This window comes from Rhinolophus hipposideros (genome assembly GCF_964194185.1).
Source record: "Rhinolophus hipposideros genome assembly, chromosome: 11".
Taxonomy (NCBI): Eukaryota; Metazoa; Chordata; class Mammalia; order Chiroptera; family Rhinolophidae; genus Rhinolophus; species Rhinolophus hipposideros.
Genome location: NC_138057.1, coordinates 81,075,639 through 81,100,129, shown reverse-complemented (window position 1 = coordinate 81,100,129; position 24,491 = coordinate 81,075,639). Strand labels below are relative to the sequence as shown.

General features: G+C 57.4%; 1 protein-coding gene across 9 annotated transcripts in view; it reads left to right on the top strand.

Moving 5' to 3' along the window:
• Positions 1-24,491, top strand: part of VAV2 (vav guanine nucleotide exchange factor 2) — a 157,845-nt gene that overhangs the window by 68,235 nt on the left and 65,119 nt on the right. For all 9 annotated transcript variants that reach the window (XR_013994419.1, XM_081066162.1, XM_081066161.1 and 6 more), the window contains exon 3: positions 12,800-12,858. Coding sequence is in view for 8 of the 9 variants with exons in the window: in XM_081066162.1 (XP_080922288.1) it covers positions 12,800-12,858 (59 nt within the window). In the remaining variant the exon portion in view is untranslated. The remainder of the gene's footprint in view (positions 1-12,799; positions 12,859-24,491) is intronic.

Here is a 24,491-nt window from a genome sequence, read left to right as displayed (position 1 = left end):
GTTGGATGGGGCCCCGCGTTTTCAGACTCGGAATAATCCTTCTTAATGCTCAGGCCTGTCATGTCTTTCCCAAACACTCACCCAGCCGTGCAAGTGCTCGCTTTAGCAGTTTGTCCTGTAATTATCGTGGCTGCTCCAGGCTGCTCTCATGCAGGTCTGTCTGCTGCGGTGCTGCCAGCTGCCCCCGATCTGACCTGAGCCAGTTCCCCTCCCTCAGAGGCATCCAGCGGGTGCTGCTGGGGTCCTGACATAGGAGCTTACATGCAGCGCTGAGCTCAGCCCTGTGCCGAGAGCACCGGTTAGGAGCCTTCCTGCTGGACCTGGGGGCAGGTGTGCCACGCCCTCCTTTGGCATCAGACAGCCCCAGGGAGAAAATACCCCGCGGAGTGCCAAGTGCTTCAGAGGCTGCTCTGGGCGCTCTGGCCTCGGCCCCGCTCCCTGCAGGCCAGCCGCGGGCGCCGAGGTGATGGAGTGGGAGAGTCTCGCCCTCAGTATGCAGGGTTGTGCGCACACTTAATAACCAAGTTCCTAACTCATCGCTTCAGAGATAAGAGTGTATATTGAGAAATTATTGCTGTGGTGTAAGACACAATTTTTATTCCTGTTCCCGTTAAAATGGCCATTAATCAGGGAGGGCAGTGAAGCAGCTCTGAAACCCATCGGACCTCTCCAGGTAATGGCTCCTGTCACTTCTCTCTCATTATGAAGCCAGGAGTTTGACAGATGGTGAAGGGCTCGAGCCTGGAGCGGATCAGCCAGAAACGCTGTGACAAGAGGCTGTGGGCAGAGACTCCGACAGGAGGCTGACGCTCTTCTTCTGGATACTTCCCCTTTAAGAGCACTTGGTGCTAATCAGACCGCCCAGGTTCTCAGCCCTCTCTGCTGCTATGTGCAGGTGACCACTCTGACCCTCAGTTTCCTTGTCTGACAAGGGGAACAGTGACACTATCTTAGGTGGTTGAGGATTCAGGGAGGCAGCAGTGCCAGGCTTGCGGTCAAGGCCCAGACTTGTGGTCAGGGTTCAGGCTCACGGTCAGGGCTCAGGCCTTAGGCTCACGGTCAGGGCTCAGGCTTGTGGTCAGGGCTCAGGCTCATGGTCAGGGCTCAGGCTCACGGTCAGGGCTCAGGCTCACGGTCAGGGCTCAGGCCTTAGGCTCACGGTCAGGGCTCAGGGCTCAGGCTCACGGTCAGGGCTCAGGCTCACGGTCAGGGCTTAGGCTTGTGCTCAGGCCTTAGGCTCACGGTCAGGGCTCAGGCTTGTGGTCAGGGCTCAGGCTCACGGTCAGGGCTCAGGCTCACGGTCAGGGCTCAGGCTTGTGGTCAGGGCTCAGGCTCACGGTCAGGGCTCAGGCCTTAGGCTCACGGTCAGGGCTCAGGGCTCAGGCTCACGGTCAGGGCTCAGGCTCACGGTCAGGGCTTAGGCTTGTGCTCAGGCCTTAGGCTCACGGTCAGGGCTCAGGCTTGTGGTCAGGGCTCAGGCTCACGGTCAGGGCTCAGGCTCACGGTCAGGGCTCAGGCTTGTGGTCAGGGCTCAGGCTTGTGGTCAGGGCTCAGGCTCACGGTCAGGGCTCAGGCTTGTGGTCAGGGCTCAGGCTTGTGGTCAGGGCTCAGGCTCATGGTCAGGGCTCAGGCTCATGGTCAGGGCTCAGGCTTGTGCTCAGGCCTTAGGCTCATGGTCAGGGCTCAGGCTTGTGGTCAGGGATCAGGCTCATGGTCAGGGCTCAGGCTTGTGGTCAGGGATCAGGCTCATGGTCAGGGCTCAGGCTTGTGCTCAGGCCTTAGGCTCACGGTCAGAGCTCAGGCTCACGGTCAGGGCTCAGGCTTGTGGTCAGGCCTTAGGCTCACGGTCAGGGCTCAGGCTCACTTGAGCATCGGCTCATTCAAAGGGGTTCCTGGCCGGTCTGGTGCTCTGAGCGCTGCTCAGGGCCGTGACTCAGCAGGATTGCCAGTTTGGCCAGTAAATGGTTGTGAGAGCCTGGGGGGGTGGGTCCCAGCATGTGGAGGCTGTGGCTTGGCTGTTCTCTGGAGGGCAGGGAGCAGATAAACAGGATCCGTCCCTTGTTTCTGGCAACTTTTTAAGGTCTAAGGCGGGAGGCATTTCACTCCTCAGTGAAAATGCAGGAGATACCTCAGCTAACGCCAGGGTCCGTCCTGGAGCTGCCTCTTCTACTTGTGTCCCTGCAAGTGAGGTCAGCCGTCGGGCCTCAGTTTCCTCACATGGAAGGGGAGGATGATGGTTCTGACTGCACAGGATTGTGGTTGGGCCAAACCGTATATGCCGAGGTAGGACGCAGTGTGGCAGGCAGAGGCACTCTGGGGGCTGGCTATGCAGACGCCTGCTTTCCGGCCCCTTGGTTCCGGTCTCCACTCCAAGGAAGAGTGAAGAGGGCGGGGTTCCCAGGGGGGACGGGGGCTCCGTCCGCCCTGCCCGGTGCTGTCTGCAATGCTGAGTTGGCATGCTAGGTCTGGGCGGGCGCCAGGGGCTGCTTTTGGGATTCTTGTACCTTGGGGCTGTGACTCATGTCGCTGGGCAGCAGACCTGTATCTCGTTACTGGCTTGTCTGGGATCGGAGGGGAGCTCTGCTGCTGCTTGCCTGCAGCTGCGGCTGAGATGCCTCCTGCAGCTTGATACACCTTTCTCCCACCTCTTACCTGCCCATGGGGGTGGGGAGGCCCAGTCTCCCCTCCTGCAGCCTCAGCAGGCACCACAGGCTTGTGGCAGCTGCATGTGATAACAGGAGGAGGGAGGGAGTGTCAGGGAAAGAGTGAGTGTGCATTCACAGACGGTGAGTGGCCCGGACTGGCCCACCCAGCCAGCTCCCAAAAGCCACCCAGGTGGTGGGTGAGTTTCTTGGCCTCCGTGGAGCTGCAGGCCCCACGTAGCAGCCCCGCTCTGGTGCCTGATGGTGAGGTGTATGGTCCCGTCCGCCACCATCAGCATCAGATCCAGGGCAGACGAGCAGGCTTTTGGGGGGCAGGGCAGAGTGGGGTGAAGGGCTGGGGCCCCGCAGCCACGGGGACCAGCTTGGTCCGCCTGGGCTTGTCACTTGGTGGGAAGAGTGGCAGAAGTGTTTCGTGGGGCTTTTGAGGGAATAAAATACAAGAAAGCTGGTAAGGCTTAACAGAGGGGAGAGGGGAGGCCTAGAGAAACGTTAGCTGTAGTTGTTAAGGAAGCCAAGTCAGAGACAGGGAGCTTTGAGGCCGGTAACATTCCTGACTACAGCCCGGGTACCGCCTGGACGTCCCTGGGTGGCCTTTGCAAAATCCCATCTTCTGAGCTGCATTATAGATTTCCCATCTGCAAATTGAAGGATTTAGACCAGATGGTCACCAAGCTCCTTCCACCAAGGATTTTAAGTCTCCCTGATTGAGTCCTGCAAACCTTCCGGGTTGGGAACAGCTGAAGTTCAGGTTCTCATCTGGTGACCACAGAGCATTCGTCCTGATGTTATGGGTCAGGGATAGTGGACAGTCAGTGTTCAGAGGGACTCTGAGACCGTCCGGTTCAGGCATTTCCCAGGGTGGACACAGGTTTCTTATCATGCTCCAGATCTTTTCGATAAGAGAGGCTGCCCAGAGCACTGGGTGGAGAAAGCTTCAGAGCTGCCTCCGGCTTTAGCAGGAAAGAGCACTGTAGTTGATTAGTGAGGCTTGCCGGGAGCACAGCAAGGGAGTGTGATGGCCTGGGTGCTCTGCGTTTGCCGTCTCTGATGTAACGTTGTTCCTTTACTCCACAGGTGGGAAAACTGAGGCCTGAGAGGAGAAGTGGCTTAGACGTTGAGTGGCAGGTTTAGGACTTGAACCCAGGTCTCTGGTATCGTGCCCCGATTTGTGCCTCTCTGGTGTTTTCTCACGATTGCAAGTTAATTAAAATAGCTTCTGTAATATGCCTGACGCAGAGAAGGCACCTCATGCGTCCAGTTAGGGTTATGCAATCTTCTGTCCACCCCACCCCCACCTGCCTCCGACTGTCCAGTGAAGAGGCCTCGGGAGCCCCACAGTAGAGGGGCTTCCCAGAGGGGCTGGTGCTCTGGATGTCCCCTCCACGCCTGCTTCCTCACTGTTTTCCACAAGGACACTGGGCTCAGCTTTCCCTTCTAGCCTCTTCTCTCCTGGCTCCCGAGGTATACAAAGGTATACAAAGCCCGAGCTTTCCGGGCTTTCTGCCACTCAGGAGGTGTCGAGGGTGGGCCGACACGCTGGCTGGGATGACCAGCCACTATCGCTCGTTGCTGTCTGGGTGGTGCCAGGGCCCAAGGGCCGCTGCTCAGCCCTTCTCTTCCAGCTTGCCCTCGCCGTGTTAGGGAGGAGGGTGGTGGAATCTCAGCCCCCCCACACTGACACAGCCTTAGCCTCAGATACGGGGTGGGGGGAGAGCAGGGCCTGGTCCCTGCTCCCTTCCTGTCTCCCCTGATGGGCTCGGTGTAGCGCTCAGCCGGTCTTGGAGGCACTGAGCTGAGCCATCTACAGTCTGTCTCCCCATGCCTCTGGCTCTGGGCGCTGTCCGGTTCCCAGCTGTGATGTCCCTGGGGCGTCTGTTTGCTCCCATCCACGAGGGACTCACAAGGCCTTCGGGTCTGACCTGTGTGCAGTAGCCTGGGACTCGTGGACACGATCCGAGCCAGGGGAACTCCAGTCCAAGTCCCGGCCTTTCATCCCTAGTAAGAAAGTGAGGCCCGAGGGGCAGGGCAGATGCTCAGGGAAGAGTGGAAGGGGGAGCAGCGCCAGGGCCGGGAGGCCTCTGTCCCCGAGACACCCTGCCTTGGGTGAGGAGGGGCCGGGGCTGTCTCCTGGCCCTGGGAGGTGGCTGGGGCTGATGCTCAGGGTGCTTGCTTTTGTGTGGCTTCCTATGTGGTTAGGAGCTGGGCTCAAGTGTGGTCCCTGTGCCAGCCACGAGACTTCTGTCCCATCAGGTTACCTCTCTGAGCTTCAGTTCTCTCTATTACAAAACAGGGCAGCACTGCCCCCAAGGTGGATGGCTGTGCTGATTGACTCACTTGCACAGGGAGTCAAGGGCATGTTAGCTGCTCAGGCTCCACTCCAGGATACGTACAGCAGGCAGAGGGGTGTGAGGCCACTGTCAGGGATCCATGTTCCCTCCCTTCTTTATCAGGAGGGACTGGGACCCAGGTATCCCTCTGCATTGTTATCCATTCATCCACCACCCACCCATCCATCTACCCGTCCGTTCATCCATCCACCATCCACTATCCATCCACCATCCACTATCCATCCACCATCCACTATCCATCCACCATCCACCACCCACCCACCCACCCACCCATCCACCCATCCACCCACCCACCCATCCACCCATCCACCCATCCATATAATAGACATCAGCACCAAGCAAGGCACGAATACTTGGGCTGCGGGTCCTGAGGCTCAGGGTGGTCTCTCGCCCTTGCACTTGGGAGTCTTGCTCCAGACCTGCTGGGGCTGCACAGCTTTATTTGGGGTTTGGCTAACATTGTGCTGAAAGCTCTGTTCAGGTGCAGGAAAAGGGAGTGGGCCGGGGCCGATAGCCACGGGCCTTCCTTTTTTCTCCTGCCCTTTTCTTTCCTTCAAAGTAGCTTTTGAGCTCTGTCCCTCTTTCTAAGGATGACCAGATCCTCCTCCGACGTACTTCCCTCCAAAGTCACTGCCAGTCACCCGGCTCCAGCCACTGGCATTTTCCATTTAGCAGCTTAGCTATCTTGGGGCCTGGGGTCTGGCTCACACCCATCTTCCCGCATCCAACAGGAGGCAGTGGCTGAGACGTGGCGGTGGCTTCCCGCTTGCTTTTGTTTTCCCTGCCTCCTCTCGGTGGCGAGCCCTGACCACGAAGCTGTGATTGCACGTGCTTCATAATTAATCAGTCCTCGCTGGCCACTCGTCATTTCAAAGGCAACAGCACCAAGTTTTTTCTGACCTTGCTCTGGATGTGAAAAAAGAAAAAACAGAAGGGCAATGCAGGCTAAGCTGGAGAAAGCAATTCATAATGATTTGCTTCTAAATATGCGGCAGTGTTAGCTGTAGATTTCCCAGGAAGATAGGAGAGTTTCCGGGGCAACACATTTAAATGAGTTTGATAATCTTGCCATTTGGCTCCGTTGGGCTGCGTGTGTGTGTGTGTGTGTGTGTGTGTGTGTGTGTGTGTGTGTGTGTGTTTCCAGATGAGTGGTAATGTCTGATAAGGAAGGTCTGCGGGCTTGGGCCTGAGCTGTGCGGTTCCTCCTTATTGATTCCTAATGACAGTGGGAGAATTGGGGCCAGGAAGCTCTGCTGATCATTACGTCCTCCGCAGGCGAGCAAGGTTGATGGGACTGCCACACTTACCTGCTGTCGCTCAGCTCGTGCCCGACTTGTATCCATCTTTGTTCTGGACCATTTTCACTTGTGCCCAGGTTCACGTTCCTTCTGAGTCTAGAGGAAGAGTGAGGTGCTGTGTGATGGCAGTCTGAGCTGTGGTGGCTCACGTGGGAGATGGCGGGACCTTCAGGGAGGTTTCAGGTGGGCAGAGCATGTGCGTGCGAGTGTGTGACCTCTGCTCCATGCAGTCCCTCAGGGGCCTAGGCTGATGGGTGCTCTTCTACCTTTAACATGAGGCTTTAGAAGTCACCCCAGGGGCAGGGAGGTCCCATGAGCCAGGCCTGTGAGTGGCCCACTTGATGTTTGTGCCCATCCATTGGGTGGATGTCAGTAACTGTAAGAGAGGGTGGGAAATATGATCTTGCCAGGCTTGGAAGGAGGGTACGGGGTTCTGTTGCCAGCTGCAGGCTCCTGCGTGGTATAGGGTGCCCAGGCGTGGGTCACACAGACCTGGGTTCAGTTCCTAACTCGGCTGCTTATTGTGGTAAGGTTCATATTCTCTCGTCCCTGGTGTCTGCCTCTAATAAATGGAGAGTTGGGGGAGGGAACAATACATACAGAAATACGTTTGTTTCACGCAAATCCCAGTGCATAGCATGTAGTAAGTACTCGATAAATGGTTGCTCGTGTTCTAAGAATTAGGAAGTGGAGCTTGAGGGGCAGGTTCTCACTGGAACCTTTGCTGCTGATCCGATATGTCCATCTACCCATGTACTCATCTATCCATCCGTCCACCCACCCACCCACTCATCCATCCATCCACCCATCCATCCACCCACCCACCCATCTACCCACCCATTCACCCATCCATCCACCCATCAACCACCCATCCACCCATTCACCCATCCATCATCCATCCATCCATCCACCCACCACCCCTCCATCCATCATCCACCCACCCATCCACCCACCCACCCATCCACCCATCCATCCACCCATCCATCCATCCACCCATCCACCCGCAGATCCACTCACCCATCCACCCACCCATCCACCCACCCATCCATCATCCACCCATTCATCCACCCACCCACCCACCCATCCACCCATCCATCCACCCACCCACTCATCCACCCATCCATCCATCCATCCACCCATCCATCCATCCACCCATCCATCCACCCACCCACCCATCTACCCACCCATCCACCACCCACCCACCCATCCACTCACCTACCCACCCATCCACCCACCCATCCACCCATCCATCCATCCATCCATCCACCCATCCATCCATCCACCACCCCTCCATCCATCCACCACCCCTCCATCCACCCCATCCACCCATCCATCCACCCATCCACCCATCCATCCACCCACCCACCCACCCATCCACCCATCCACCCATCCATCCATCCATCCATCCACCCACCACCCCTCCATCCATCATCCACCCACCCATCCACCCATCCACCCATCCACCCACCCATCCACCCATCCATCCATCCATCCATCCACCCATCCATCCATCCACCACCCCTCCATCCATCCACCACCCCTCCATCCACCCCATCCACCCATCCATCCACCCATCCACCCATCCATCCACCCACCCACCCACCCATCCACCCATCCACCCATCCATCCATCCATCCATCCACCCACCACCCCTCCATCCATCATCCACCCACCCATCCACCCATCCACCCATCCACCCACCCATCCACCCATCCACCCACAGATCCACTCACCCATCCACCCACCCATCTACCCACCCACCCATCTACCCACCCACCCATCATCCACCCATCCATCCACCCACCCACCCACCCACCCACCCACCCATCCAACCACCCAACCACCCATCCATCCATCCACCCATCCGCCCACCCATCCGCCCGCCCATCCACCCATCCATCCACCTACCCACCCACCCACCCACCCACCCTCATCAATTCCAAGGACATGTACGTTTAAAGACACAGCTTCACATGCTGGTACATTCCCTGAAGCACATTGAGTACTCCTTAATTTCATGAGAGTAAAGGTCCCCTTGGTGTCCTGGTGGCTGCAGCTTGAATGAGGGGTCTGCCGCTGTGCACTCTGGGTGGGGGTGGGGAGTGGTGTCTTAGCATGAGTCAGTGATGGCACGGTGCGAGTGACCAACCTGTGTTTCCACCTGGGGCCCAGAGTCGGGTTCCTGTGGTTTGAATGCCATGTTTTATTAACAGGAAAATTTGGGGTGGAAAATTCCTGCCCACTCTGCACCTTGTGGGTGGGGAGTGGACACCAGCAGACATTTCTTTTTGTGTAACATTTCCCTACTATACGAGTATGTTCATTGTGGAAAAATATCAAAATACAGCAAGGGAGAAGAGTCGCACTACCCACTGCCACCCTTTCACATGTTATCTACCAGTCCCTTTTTAGAAAAAGTGAGACCTGTCTATCGTACATGTTTTGTACCCCGTTTCTTTCACTTACGGTGTTTGTGAATATGTGTTGTGTCAATCAGTTCCCTGTATGACCTCGGTGTCCGTGCAGCTCAGAGCCCCTGGTGCGGACGTGCCCTACTGGCTCTCTCTGTACTTCTCAGTCGGGCTGCTGCCAAATTCTCGAGCATCTGTAAATTGCTGCCGTGAACACGGCTGGAATGAAATTGTTCCACACGCCCGGAATGGAAACTCAGTGCCGTCTTTAGTGACACGTCCCTAAGGATACATGCTGCCAGAGTGCGCCCGGAACCTGGTGCCGGGACACGGTCCCCAGCAGCCTGTGGCTGGGCCTGCCTCCTCGAACACCTGCCAGCTGGGAAACCTGACGGTCTGCTTCTTCGTCTTTCTTGGGGGTGCTGGACCCTTTGAGCGGGTGCTGTCAGTGATGTCTCTCTCCAGAATACTCTCGGGGGCACCTCCACACAGGTGTGCAGACAGTGTCCAGGCCAGCACAGCTCGCGGCCCCTGGAGCCTGGCCCTGAGTCCGGCCACAGCCGATGAGGGGGGGACATGAAGGGGCTTCAGTGCTGGACCCCGGAGCTCCTGGTGAGGATGGTCAGCAGGACGGCTGTTCCCCTGTTGTCGCTGCTTCTGCCGTCACATCAGGCGATGCCTGAGCAGCAAAACCTCCCGCAGAGTTTGTGAGGCGTGAGAACGCCTGGGAGGCGTGAGAACAGGCAGACTGGCCACGGCAGGCACGGCAGGGCAGCGAGGGCTTGCTCCGTTACGTGGGAGAATGGGACGGTTCCCACCTACCTGCTGGTGGCCATACGGTGTCATCCTGGCCCTGCTGGGACGTAGCCTGCAGCTGCTCGCCTGCCTCTCCACGCCTGGGCAGGAGTAGAAGCCCGCGATTCGAGCCCGGCAGAGGGGACTGCCCTGGCTTGGGGCCTGTGGGCGCCTGCAACACAGAGGCCTGCTTCTTGTCAGAGGGGGCAGCGCACCCCCAGTGGCAGGGGTCCCGGGAGCTCCCATTCTGGAACCCTGAGCTTGCTGAGATCCATGCTGGACACTGCTTTGCCCTGGACCCCAGTGCAGGCCACGTGTCCTTTCCTAAGAAGGCTTTTCTGCCCACTCTGCTTGAGTCTCCTTCCCACACCCCCTCAGTGGCACAGTGCTTGCAGGGTATCCTGAGATGGACAGTGTCTTGACCAAGCCTGTGGTGCCCAACCTGTCACATATCTGAGCTGTGTGTGTGTGTGTGTGTGTGTGTGTGTCCGTCCTTATAAAGGCAGATTCCCAGGCCCCACACATCCCACTTAGAGCCTCTGGGGGTGGGCCTGGGCGTCTGCATTCTTCAGCTTCTCTGGTGAATGGGAGGAAGCTGATTGGCTGCTGGTGTCTGGTGGAGAGCCGGGGTCAGAGTAGGCCATGGCTGGTGGGGACGGAGCCTGCGATCCAGACCCCAGACCTCGCCTCCTTCCCTCTGGGCTGTCACATCCACTCCTGGTTCCTTCACTGAGCATTAAAGGAGCCGGTAATTTTAAACGTCACGGCGAGGCAGGGAGTGGACATGGGTGACTAGCACAGACAGTGTGGCTTGGGGGAGCAGGCCATGCCTATTGCTCTGCCCAACGGGGCTGGTCCTCTTGGGGGCAAGTCTTCTCCTTGTGTGACCCCACCTACCCCCTACCCCCTGCCCTCGTGATCCTGGGCTGGCCTGGGCCTGAGGCTCTGTGGGCCCAGGCGAGAAAGTAGATGCATCTCTGAGCCCAGAGTCCTGCGCTGGTTGTGTGTGGAGGTGGGGGCAGGGACCGGAAGGAAGAGAGGGTGTGTACGTCTTCATTTCATTCATTAACTGGGACGCAGACGAGATGTGGAGATGAGTTGGGAAAATGTCATCCTTTGACATTTACGTTTTCAGAAGGATTGGCAGGGCTGTGGGGGAGGTTTCTGATCATCTCCCGCGAGCAATGCCTCTGGGGAAGCCCAACCCTGCGTCCTGGGAGTGGGGACCTGGCCGAGGTGCTTCCCTCCCCCTGCAGGGAGGTGCTCCCCACTCCCTGTCCTTTTACAAGGGGCCACCAACGCTCACTCCACGGCTGTCTCAGGGGTCCAGTGTCTGCCTCTAGCAGTCCTTGCTCTGTCCTCCGGTCCCCAGAGTGGGGTTCCCTGTGGTTCCTGCAGGTGCCACCAAGGAAGCATGCAGCCCAGGGAAAGTGAGGGTCAGGCACCTCTGTCAGAGCTGGGCAGGTTTAACCTTGTTTAAGGAGCTGCCCTGTCTGGTGACAGGAACCCAGAGCTGAGCCCTGCACAAACCACTAGCGACAGATTCCAGCCTGGAGCAAAGCCCCTGTGAGCTCAGGGCTGAGGCTGCTGTGGTCATAGCATCTGGAGAAGCTATTCTGTCTGCTGGGACCACAGGCACGTGGTCACGTTGGAGACCTGTCTCCTGGCCTTGGCTCACGGCAGCAGCCCCTCCCTGTCTTGGGTACCACCTGTGCGAAGCTCTGCCTTTGTGCTAGCTCCAGGTTGGAAGACGGGTTTTGTCTGCTCTGCCATCGCTGACCGATGGCTGATGCTTTGGGCGGACTCTGCTGGAAGGGTTCTCAGCCTGCGTCTGGCTCATTGGGGGGTGGGGTGGGGGTGGGGAAATGTGGCAGTTGATTAGCAATGTCTGCAATAGGACGCTGGTGGTGGGTGGTTTGTGTGCCCTGTAGTTCCCAAACCTTTCACGCTCTAACATTTCTAGTTTCTATCAAAGGACATACAGCAATATTGCTTTAATTTTTGTTCTCTGTAAATATTTAGAGCTCTTAAAAGCCAAGAATAACAGCTGAAGCCAAGTTGCTCCTTTTTTGTGAAAGACCCCTTATAACACAAAGCCTGGGAGCCCGGCTGGGCCAGCTGCATAATAAACCAATTGAGTTTTGTCTGAGGAAACACAGACAAACCCTGTCATCCCTCGGCTTCACGGCTTCCGTGAGTCCCGACCCCTGAAATATAACCACCTACCAGAAGACAGCACACAGCACGTGGCTTGCTGGCAAATGGGCCATCTCGCCAGGCTGAGAAAGGGCCCTTCTGTACAGTTTGGGTGTTTTTCCCCCACACAACCCCTTTTAAAACTTGCTGCTAGAAGGAGAACAGCCTAAAAGGAAGTCTGAGGAATGTGTCCCGGCTCGGGGGCTTTGGGCAAGTGACCTAGCTGCAGCTTTCCTGTCTCCGAAATATGCATGACGAGGAATGAAGATGCCCCAGGACGAGGCCCAGAGAGGCCCATTGGGCTGAGTTCCTAGGACAGCCAGCACCCAGCAGGGGGCCTCTATGATGTTAGCAAGTGGGCATCATGGGCCATGCTCGTGTTCCCTTTCCCCAGCACACGCACGCACGCACACACACGCACACAGATGAACTCAGCCATGCTCACACAATGAAGTCTCCAAGTTAAGCCTTGCACCTGCGTCTTCGGTGTGTGATGTCTGGCATGGCAGGTGCCCCGTAAATTCTGTAATGAATCGTGAGCAGCTTCCTGTGTGCCCATCGTGTGTGTCATACTTTGTGCTCCAGGGTCAGCCACCTCCCTCTCCCTGCCTCAGTTTCCCCACCATCTGCGGAGCCTCATACCTGCTTGTTGCCTGTTGTTTTGAGACTTGTGAAATAACTGCAGTAGGGCTGGGAGACAGGTGGGTCCTCTGTGTGTGCAGGAGGATGGCCGGAACCCGGGGCAGCGCCAGGGTGGGGTGGGCAGCAGAGGAGGGAGTGGCTCGTGCTCATGGCTGAGCCCTGCAGAACTTTCCTTTTGACAAGTGTTGGTCTGGGGACATTGCTCGGATCCGCTCATGCAGTGTGACCTGCATCCCCGTAAGGATCAGTGCTCCAAAGTGACAGACTGGGCATGGTAAACACAACACAGGTGCCCAGCCTACGAAGGGATTTGCTGTGTGTTTTTTACCCCCAAGATGAAAACTGCTCAGTGAATAGTTTTTTGTGTCTGCAGAACATTTGAGTAGTTTTATGATGACTTTCTGCTTTCTTGTGAAATGACAGAGGCCTTCATTCTGTCTCCCCAGGTCATCTCCGCGGTGTCGAGACTGTCCCTGCACAGTGTGGCCCAGAATAAAGGGATCAGGTAAGCCTTTGGAGCGCACGCGCAGAGTGCCGGCCCTCCCATCGCCGCGTGCCACCACGCGCCTGGTCACAGATATTGGAGTTTTCCACAGATATCCGCCACCTGTGTCTTTATTGTGAATTTTCACTGTGTTGTCAAGTTGTCTGTGGGTGGTGGCTGGAAGGGGTGGGGGGAGGAGAGAGCCTTCGGTTCACACCAGGGAGATCTCCCACGTATGTTACTGATGGCTGAAAAATCGCTTTCGATTTAGGTAATAAGATCAGCAAATTAATCCTTTCACAGATCATTGCCTACCTAAATGCACTCTCCACACATCAGAACTGGGAGGCTTTGCTGCGAACGAGGTAGCTGGTGTTTGTAATGACCAGGCCAGAGTGAGGGGACCTGCCCTCTTGGGGGCTGCACGTCTCTTGACAGGAATTTCTCCACTCAGTTTTTATTTTGCTTAGAATCCTGTGACCCCTGGGTCTGGTCTCTCACCTCTGACGCCTGGATGGGGCACGTGGCCAGTGGGGGAGAGGGGAGGGCAGTCCCACACGAGAACGGGTCATTGTGGATTCTGGCCCACAGATCAGGGTCCGAGACATGGGAATGGGGACCAGTTCCCAGATCGAGTGGGGACAAACCCAAGAGCTGCCCTTTCTGGATGGGAATGAGAGGCTTGGGAGGGTGGAAACAGCCCTGCCTGAGAGCGGGGGTGGATGGGGTCACGCCTGGCTGTGAGGGAGGTCGAGCTCCAGGAGGCGAGCTTCACCCTGGTGTTGTCTGGGTGGGGGGCCGCTGCCGGCCCTTGGTGGGGCTGTTTGCCCAGGTTCAGAGTCACCTGGACAGATGCAGATGTTAGCGCTTCCCCCGTCCCCAGGTCTTCTTTTGCTGTTGGGTCCTCAGAGGACTTAGAAGTTCCGTTGCGTTGAGGACTTTTGTTTGTTTGTTTGTTTGTCACATAGGATAGGCTATTTAAAATATTTTTAAACTACATATTAAATACATACAAAAGAATATTTGTAACACACTTAGGTATAGAGAATAGCAAGAGAACAAAACCCACCACCCAGCCTGTGTCCCAGAATCTCACTAATACCTTTGAGGCACCCCCTCTCCCGTCCCCCCCAGTTGCATGAGTGTTTTTCAACATAGCTATTGAAAGGTCTGTAATAGGGACAGTTTTAAAATGTTTAATTATAAAAAGTGTGTCATTTCTGGATACAGAGGCAGTACGTGGTTTTTGTGTTTTGTTTTTCCCAGAAACTGTCATCTGTTCCTTGTCCCACTGGCCCAGGATGACGTGTTGTGTTGTGGTTTTATTGCCCTGCCTTTGCCAGCAAATTCTTCATCTATATGCATATCTACATGCATACGTAGGCAGGAATGAAGTTTGTGCAACAAGCGTTAGTCATTTTATTCGCTCTTTCATGTAATGCTAGAGTGTGATCTCTGAATCCGTTCGACGTTCTCCCCCAACCAGGGGCCCTGGTGCTGGGAGTCCCCTTGTGTTTCCCGGGGGCGACGAGTCCTCCTCGCTTTACACGGATGCGGTCCTGCCGTGTCCTCAGCGCTGCCTTGGTGGTGTTCCAGGCTCTTCCCTCCTGAGACCCTGGCTGTTTGCACCCGTGCACTGGCTCTTGGGGTCTCTGTTTCCTTGGGGGTCTACAGCTGATGATGAGACCCGGTTGGTGGCTTAGAGTCTGGTGAAGAACGCGAGAGCTGGCCCTCCGTCTGTCCTGGGTGTGTGTCCTGCCCTGATTAGTAAGGAGGCCCCTCGAGTGGGGTTTTGTCCTCCTTCCTGGACATGTAGCCCCTCTGCCCCCATCTCTCCTGGCCCCTCCACCCTGACAGCCCCTGTGCTCCCAGCCAGGGCTGTTCCACGATTCCGGTGCTTCACAAGCCGTTCCCACAGTAGGTGGGCAGAAGCAGGCACAGTCAGCCCTGCCCTCTGGGCCCTGGGCCCTCAGGCTGGCAGATGTGATTGGAAACCTACCCCCTTCCCTCCCTGTTCCAGGAACCCCCTGGGCAGCACATGGGCCCCTAGAGGGTGAGGGGTGACCCCAGCCCTGAAGGCTGCTGCCCCTAGGAGACGGCGAGCAGAGAAAGTTGAGATCTGGGCTTCGGAGTTGATGAGACCAGTTCCACGGCTGGCGTCCTGGTTCACTGTGGGCCTCGTGTGGGAGGCTTCTCCTTGCATCTTCCTTTAGACGTTGATGATATGGGTTAACACAGGGGCCTTATCAGGATTCGCTGAGATGAGACCTAGCTCTGTGTTGGCCTGGAGAAGGCCTTAGTAAATATTATAGTGTGTTTTAGTAACAGAAACAGGGTGAGTAGGGCATGCTGTAAGCCCATCCTCAGGTTCGATGCTTGGCTGGAAGGCCTCACGGGACACGGCCAAGGCCTTACACTCACAGTTACGGTTTATTACAGTGAAGGATACAGATTCACGTCGGCACATGGAATGGGCGCATGGGGCAGGCTCCAGGAGAGGCCAGGCTCCAGCTTCCGGCTCTCCCCTGCCAGGGCAGTGGTGTGGCGGCACTTAATTCTCCCAGAACGACGTGTGACAACATGCATGGGGCGTTGCCAACTCCAGAAGCCCACCCGAGCTTTGGTGCCCAGGTTCTCCCTGGGTGTTGGTGACATAGACAGGCTGACCACCCACAAGGCTGGCCTTAGTCTCCAGCCTCTCCAGAGGTGGGGCTGATACCGTGTGGCCCCGGGTCTCCCCCCAAATGCATCCTTAGCAGAGACTCTGGCTTGGCCCCAGGCCCCAGGTAACAAAGACACTGTATCAGGCCGGACGTCCCAGGGGCTCAGAGGTTCCCTTCCAGGAGCTGGGCCAGGGCCAGACCTTTCTTGGACTGTGCAGGCTGTGGCCAACCCAGGTCTGTTGAGTTAACCCTTTCCTCCACACGGGAGGAGGAGCGAATGAGGGAAACGAGGGAGGTGTTTGCAGACAAAAGGATCAGGGCCTCCTGGTACGGGCAGCTCCTTTGCAGGAAGAACCATCCATCTCAGCGGTACCGCTCCTGGCCCTTGTTGCTGGTTTTCCTTCTGTGCCGTCCTCCCCCGTATGCTTTTCCTCTCCTTGTCTGGGCCCCAATCCAGAACCTTCCCAGGGGCCTTTCTGTCTGCAGCCCCTGGAGACAGATCCTCCATCACCTCACACAGCTCACCTCCCGTGAGCCCAGGAGATGGGCAGCCCGACCTGTGTGGCTGCCCGGGGTAGCATGAGGAGTTTGGATAGACTCTCATCCCCCACACGGCTGAGAGGTTTTCACAGGTGACGGAACATTCTGGGGGCAGCAGCACTTTACAAAACACTAGCTGGGCTCTTCGTTGAGCATTTCGTGGTGTTATTCATTAGGGAAAGGTTTTAGTTCAGCCAAACCCCTTTTTTGAAAACCCACCAGCCGAGCCCGCAGCCCTGAAGAATCTCTTCCTCATCTCTTTCGTGGCTGGATAGGAGCCCAATGTGCTCCTTCAAAAAAATGGTCATTTTCACATCCCTTGTACTTTGCATCATGAGCCGATTTTCCATAAAAGCCCAATTATGCTTCTCAGAGGCTGATGAATCTGAGAATTAATCTGAGAGTCCCGTCCTGGTGTCAGTGGGAGGGTCAGAATTGGGGTGAGGGCTGGCCTGTGTCAAGTCATCGAGGTCAGAATGTGGGTTGCAGGTCCTTGTCACAGCCACAGCTGGCCCTCCAGACCGAGGGATGTCCTGGTTTGGGATCATCGCAGCTCTGAGTGGCTGGGGGGGGGGGGAGATGGCAAAGGGCGGGACTCTGAGTGAAGACGAAAGGTGAAGGCAGGGAGCCCCTGCCCACGAAGGTCTCCTCTGTCGGCCACCTGCTGGCTGAGGGACCTTAGGAAGGGTTCCTCCTGGGGCTTCTGTCTCTTCTTCTGCAGGCTGGGAACATGCCCCCCGCTACACAAGCTTGCTGAGCCTGCCCGCTGTGCAGCGTGGTGAGGTTAGCACCTGACGCTCCGGGAACACCCACGGGCCGCTGGCCCGGCTGGCGGGCTGACCGGTGGCCCCTGAAGATACATCTGCCTTGTGACTCCTGGACGCAGTGTGACAGGGAACAGGCTCTCTGCAGATGTACTTAAGTTTGTACAGATGGACTTAGTTCGTAATGACAAGAGGGAGGCAGGAGGAGCAAGTCAGAGAAAGGAGACGTGATGACAGAGCAGAAGTTGGGGTGACGTGGCTGTGAGCCAACGGACACAGGTGTTCTCAGAAGCTGGAAAAGGTGAGAACAGGTTCTCCATCTCCCTGGAGCCTCCAGAAGGAACTGGCCCTGCGCACACCTTAGTTTGAGCCCGTCAGACTCCTTTCGGACTTCAGACATACAGAACCGCAAGATAAAAATCTGGCTGTTTGAGGCGAGTTGTAACAGCAGCAGTGGGAACCAGGACACATGGCGTTTGCCCGGGGTCCTGAGGATTAGGTGGGAGGCTGTCATGGAGCACAGGACACGTCTCCACACACCCTCCCTGGGCCCCGGTGGTGGTGGCGGCGTCGGCTTGGTCCTCACTGGGCTGAGCGCTCCCGGGGCCAGGGACCCGCCTCTGCCTTTGATCCCCAGTCCTGGCCCAGCCCCTTCTGCCTTCTGACTTCTTATTAATTGACGTAAAATTCACTTAACATGAAATTAAACTTTCAAAGTGTGCAATTCAGTCCCGTTGAGTACAGTCACAGTGCTGTGCCCCCACCACCTCCTTCTAGTCGCAGAGCATTTCCCTCACCCCGAACGAAACCTAGGTCTGCGAAGCAGTCACCCCCCTCCAGTGCCCTGCCCACACCCCCACCCCCGCAGCCGTCTGTCTGCCTTCGATGGGCTGGCCTAATCGGAACATTTCATATAAATGGAATCTCACACTATGTAGCCTTTTGTGTCTGGCATTTCTCACTCAGTGTCGGGACTGCGAGGTTCCTGTGGGAGCGTGTCAGTGCTTCGTTCCTTTTTCTGACTGGATCACATTCCACTCTATGTGTGGATGGACCACAGCTTGTTATCCATTCGTCTTTTAAGGGAGGTTGCGTTGTTCCACCCTTGGCCTGCTGTGGGTCGTGCTGCAGTGCGCATGTGTGCACACTGTTTGAATCCGTCGTTTCAGTTCTTCGGGGCTGCCTTCTAAGATTTTGATTATTTTCTACTCTAAACAGACAGGTTAGCACCTGACGTGGCACCAACAAGAGTTGGGCACGTGGATGACACTGGCTCTCCCAGAAAATCAATCCACGGTCTTCTGGATGCACCGTGAACCGGCGGCTGAGCCCGCTCTTGGTGTCCATGTCACATTATGGTTTTACGGTGACGCTCGTGTGCAGTCCCCACTCATCCATAGCTCTCCTTTCCTGAGTGGCTGTCCTGGGCCGCCTTGTGCTAAGCTTTTGACCTGCTGGGTCTCCGGTGGTCAGAGGCCACTGCTGGGGGTGGGGGCTGGTTCTGTCCAAGCTGGGCCCACCCCAGTGAGAACAATGGCTGGGGCAGAGCTGGGAGACTCCTTTTCCATTGCTTCCCTGCAGGGACCCTGGGAAGGAGTCTGAGGTTGCGTCAGGCCTCCCACCCTCTCCTCCCCTGAGCCACTGGAGACAGTGACCCACACTTGAGGAGGAGGGGAGGCCCTAGAGCAGAGGGGAGAACCAAAGGTTGACCTTGGTGGCACTGAGGCCACCAGGACAGAGCTCCCATGGCACCATGGAGGCTCTGATCTTTCCCACTGTACAGGGCCTGCAGTGCCCTTCCCCTGGACACTGGAGTGGTTGCACCTGCAGCTGAGCTCTGGCCACCATCTGTGAATGGGTTGCTCTTGGGACTGAGTGAAAGGCCTGGCACGGGGAATGCATGACAGACGGCAGCCAGGTGACTTTGAGTGTCTGTCTACACCGTAGACATGGGGGCCATCTTTCCTCTGTCACCCACAACCTAATGGGTTTTCTCAGAAACACTTGCGTGTGCTTCTCTCTGCCGCTGCCACAAAGCACGTGGGAGCGGGAAAGAGACACTTTTTTCAAAAATGTGTGAACTGGCCAATTCATGCTGGGATGGCGGGGAGCTAATTCATGCTGGGGGCGTTCAGGAGAAGCAGGTTGGCACCCTGGCAGGAGGCGCGTGAACAGCCAGCTGGAGCTCCCACAGCAGGTCAGGGTCTTTAAGAAGGCTAAGTGCAACCGAATGTCTCTCTGTGGTCCACTTCCACACCTTTACAGTCATTGGCAGGGGCACCTGCCTGTGCCCTCAGTTTGCCCACAGAGAACAGCCATCTGCCTGATCTAATGGATTTTTATTATTGTTTTCTCCCTTTCCTCCTTTGCTCCCTCCCATCCACCCCCCCACCTGCTACCCATCCTTCTCTCCGTCCAACCAACCACCTATCCATACATCTATTTGTCCATCCATCCACCCAGTGCTCCATCTAGCACCTGTGCACTTGTAGTTCCACCCAACATCTGTCTGTCCATCTGTCTTTCTACCCATCTATCCATCCACCCACCTGCCCACCCATCCTCCCACCTACCCACCTACTTATCCATCCATCCACCCACCCATCTGTACGTTCGTGCTTCTACCCATCCATCATCTATCCACTTAGACATTTGTCTGTGTGTTCATCCTGCTACTCATCCATCCATCCATCCATCCACTCAGCTACCCACCCATCATCCACCCATCCACCCCCCCCCATCCACCATCTTACCACCCACCCGTCCATCATCCGTCCATCCATCCGTCCACTGACACATCCGTCCATCCACCCTCTCATCTGTCCTTCTGTTCTGCCATCCATCCTCCCTCTGCACCGTTTCACATGAGTGTCGGTTGGTCTCAGCGATGCTCTAAAGGGTTAGGCTCACAGCCTCCGTGATCTGGCAGCAGTGAGGTTGGGCGTCGTCTACTCGCCAGCACAGAGCCGGCACTCCACAGGACAAAGGAGTGATCTGGCTGACTTGGGGGTTGTGGGACTGTGGCTCAGTTTCCTCACCCCGAGTCTCCATGGCCTCTTCTTTCGGGGTGGGGGGTGTCGCAGTTTTAACACCCTCCCTGGGGTATTGCAAGGACTCAAAAGACAATGTCCATAAGCCTCACAGCATGGTACCTGGCACGCAGTAGGTCCCAAACTGACAGGAAGACAAGCTGCCTCTCTGGGCCTCAGTTTCTTCAGCTGTAAACTTGGGGTCTCCCAGGGTCACCTACCTGGAAGGCTATGAGGGTCAAAGCAGGTTGTGTGTGAGTTTCCTGAATCCACAGTGGAGGGGCACTGGGGGCATCTGTGGCCGAGCCCAGGGCCACTGTCCCATGTGAGGTGCTCATAGAAGCTGTTAGGGGACAGTGTGCATGCAGGGTGCGTGCCTGCTCCAGTTTGTGGCTTGTGAGCATCACACCAGCCCCCTGGACCTCTTTGGAGCAGCTTGGGTGCCTGAACTCAGGATTATGGTGGGGAGATGTCACGTGGGCTGTCTTCGCTGACAGATGTCCCCTGTGCCAAGACGAGAGAATCCACCGCTTGGTGAAAACCCCAAGCATGAGCTGCCTCCTGGGCCGAGAACTTGTCTGCACCGGGCAGTGAGACAGAAAACAAAGGGCCTGGAGACCTGGCCTGCATCCCCATGGCCTCAGACTCACAAGACCCCTGGGCCACGTTTCAGACACTTTGTCTGGCTCTCAGGGCCCAGACATTCACACTGGAAGGCCCTTCATCCCTCCTTTCACACATGGGGAAACTGAGGATCAGAGGGCATCACTTCCTGAGTCCCAAGAAGGTGGTGGCTGGGCCTAGGGTGTCAGCAGCCATACGTTTGCTTGTTCTTTCGTTCGTTCGTTCGTTCGTTCGTTCGTTCGTTCGTTCGTTCATTCGTTCATTCATTCAGTGCCCGGTGATGCCACCAACCCTTGGGCCACCCCAGGTGCTGGGATACAGTGGGAACTGGTCACTTGGGTGGGGAGGTGGACACTGGCCCCTGTTCAAGGGGAAATCACTGCAGCTGTACACAGGGTAGGGCATGGTGAGAGTGGGGAACGTGGCCCCAAACCCAGAGGTAAAGGGAAGGGCGGGCCTGAGAGACGGGTTGGGCTGCTGGCGTGACTTTCAGCAGGTGTCCTAGGCCTGGGTCTGTTTCCAGTCTCTGAATAGTAGACCATGGCCTGATGGTCAGAGCCTGCGGTGAGGGCCCAGGGCCAGGGCAGGGCAGCCCCCAGAGGTGGGTCTCCAAGCGAAGACTGACGATGCTGTCTCCAGCCCCTGCTCCACCAGCACTGGGTGAGCCAGGGGAGGGTGGGTATCGTGGGCTGAGTGAGAGGCCCCCAATCTGTGCACATGAGTTTATTGGGAGAAGGGGTCTTTGCACATGTAATTGAATTAAAGCTCTTGGGATAAGGTCATCCTGATTACCCGCTGGGCAGTGTCGTTTTAAGGGTCACATGCAGGAGAGACGGGGGAAGAGGGGAAGGCCATATGGAGACAGGCAGAGATTACAGTGACGCTGCCCCAAACAAAGGACCAGGACCCCCTGGGCCGCTGGGAGCTGGAGAGGCGTGAAGGCTCCTCCCCCAGAGCCTCGCGTGGCCCCCGTGACACTGGGGTGTAGGATTCCTGGCCTCCAGCACCGAGAATGACTTCTGTTGTTTTAAGCTGCCCGGTTTGTGATACTTGGTTACTGGCAGCCCCAGGACACCAGCACAGCAAGTTCTGGGGCAGAGACCTGGTGGGGTCCCTTAGCCTCGTGTGTGGACGTGCGAAGTTGCACTTTACCCTGACCCAGTCCGTACCTGGCCCCTGCCAGGCCAAGCCCTGGGTGCTGAGGAGAAGGCCAGTGGCTGGCAGGGAGGTTTGGGGTTCAGAGCCCACCTCCAGTAGCAAGGATGGAGGGTGGGCCAGGGACGTGGCCTCCTCACTGGTGGGAGCCCTGCCCCCAGCAGCGTTCAGTGTTGGCAGCAGCAAGAAATGTCCAAGTGCGCTGGGTCCAGAGCCCGCTCAGCTCCTGTCCTTCCCGCTGTAACAAGAAAACCCCGCAGGGCCATCTTTTCAGCAAACATCCATTAAAAATGTATCGGGGCAGCTGTGTAGCAATATTAGCCCCTTTTCAGAAGTGGAGAAGTCTTGTCATATTTTGTGGTGGGACTTATGCATATGCACAAGGGACGTGAGGTCATTAAACGTGCCCCTGGAACATCTGGGAGTGGGGCCCACTGACCCAGGCACAGAGCTGCTGCTGAAGGCATCTCCTGGCTTCCACCTTCAGTTCCTGGTAGGGCTGGCCTCCGGGGGCTGGGAAGGCTGGTCTCGGGCCTGGCCTGCTGACCAGGGGGCAGCTGGGGTTCCATATCCCTTTTGGGGTCACTGGTAGGGAGACCGAGGCAGGCCTCTACCCCTGCCCAGCACTGGAGGTTCCAGGCTAATGGGCTGCGGAGCTGCTCACGGCAGAGGCCTGTTCTGGCTTTGGCCCTGGCCCCCAGTGGCCCTGGTTGGTGGCTGCAGAAAATTGGCTTTTCTGCCATTTGGTGAATCCCTGTCTTGGACCCTCCCTTCCTTGAGCACTCACAGGGCCGGTGTTCCAGCTTGGGAATCTGGCCAGCAGTCCGGGAACAGGTTTAGATAGAGTGGGTGTCCAGCCACGGCCCCTCTCATGAGGGCAGCAGTGAGGCACCAGTGGTTCTGATGAAAGCTGAGGCTTGGAGCCCAGCCTGGAGGCTTGGCGGGGCGCTCCGCCCTGGGCTCCAAGGTGAGCAGTCGCAGGCCTGGACAGCTGACCCGTGTCCAGCTCAGCCCACCCAGGGCTGGCGCCGTCCGGAGGGCCAAGGTCTAGTTCTTCGCTCCCATATGGCCAAGCCGGACACCACAGTGCATGGTGGGAGGGCTACAGACCAGGTCTGGTCCTCACAGGCTCAGGATGCCCGGTGCGGAGCACTCAGACACGCAGCTCTCCCCTCATTCTGGCCTGTCACTAGCCGTGTGCACCTACTGTGCGTTGCCCTTTCCCAGGTTCTGGGCTCGAGGGGGGCAAGTCTGAGGGTGGGGTGGCGAGAGACAGGGTGGGGGGCAGGACTGGAGCACCCAGATGAGATGGTCAGTGCGTCTAGCACAGGAGGCGACGTCTGGTCTGGCTGACCCCACGGACGGCATGAGTGGGTCTGGGCAGTAGAGGCCCAGGCCTGGGCTCGGGGGTGGGGCAGGGAATGCCCTTGGCATCCCTGAGGGATGGAAAGGGGTGGGAGTGCTAGGAACAGGGGGGCCAGGGTGGGGGGTCTCTGGTCCTCTGAGAGTGATGGTTCAGCAGGGAAGTGGCCTCTGCAGTTCTACCCAGAACCTTCTTCTGGCCCTGTGTGGTGTGTAGGAGGAGGCTGGGAGCAATGTGGGGCTGCTGTGGGCTACTGGCCAGGCGTGCTGGAGGCTCCTGGGGGGACGGGAGGGAGGGCCCGATAGGCAACAGGAGATGCTGGGGGTGCAGGGAGTGAGACCCAGGCCCTTTGGCTGGTCAGTCCCATGATGACCAGGGGCTGCTGTCGGAGACTTGGCCGGAAGCCGGGAGGGCGTGCACACTTGCTCCTGCGTGGGTCGCTTTCCTGCTGTGTGGCCCTTCTGGGGGGCAGTCCTGGCTCCATGGCTGGCTCTGCCACTTCCTGGCTGGTCTCCTGGGCACCTTTCTTCACCACTCTGAGCCTTGCCGTCCCCACTTGTGATGAGACAGGAACTCCGTGTTGTGGGCGATGTTGTGACTGATTGCGAGAAACCCGAGGACCCCCACCCTGTCCTGAGGCCTTGCCTGGAGCCCTCATTTGTGAATCAAAAGGAGGTCTTGGGTGTCCTTGTATCCTTTCAGCTGGGTGAGCGTGCCCCCACCCCATTCCTGACCCCCAGCCAGCAGGTGGAGGCTTGACCAGACTGGCCCCGACTGACCTCACTGGGCAGCAGGTGCCGGGACGGAGGGCTGGCCAGAGCTCCCCTGGGCGCTGACACGCTTCTCTTACCAGAGTCCCTGGATCCGTCTTTGGAGTGCGATCCATCCCAGCTCTGCCGGAGAAAACACCGTGATCGATTAGTGATGCCTGCCACGGCCAGGCCGGCGGGAAGGGTGGAGTGATTGCAAGCAAGGCCTGCTTTGCCCCCTGTGTCCTGGTGCATCCACCAAGGGGAGGCCGCGGGCACTGGGAGTCTGCAGGGCTTCTGGGGACTCCGTGGGTTGGGGCCAGCACAGTGGCCCTATTTCCCAGCAGATGGGCAGGAAGTCGGGAGGGGAGAAAAGAGCTTCCCGCTTTGTGTCACCGCAGGATCCGCTTTTCCCCCATTTGACAGAACCCCCAGCTGCACCCCCCCCCCACACACACAGATCCCTGAGTCGGGTCCCCACCTAGTCTCCCAGATTTCGTGTATTTACTAAGATCTGCGTTTTGAACACGTTGACTTGGGTCCCCATCCAGAGCCAGTCGTGTGAATTCCACACCCACATGGCAAATTGACGGTTCTGCTTCTTTCTGACTCACTCTCCTGTGCCCAGACATAAAGTCAGACAGGCCGCTGCTGTGTCCCGGCAGCACCAGACTGTGTGACTAGGGAGCAGAGGCAGGGCCAGGAAGCAGCTTGGACTCTGCTCTGCCATTACTGGCCTTCGCTGGGCCCAGAAGGTCATTTCAGGG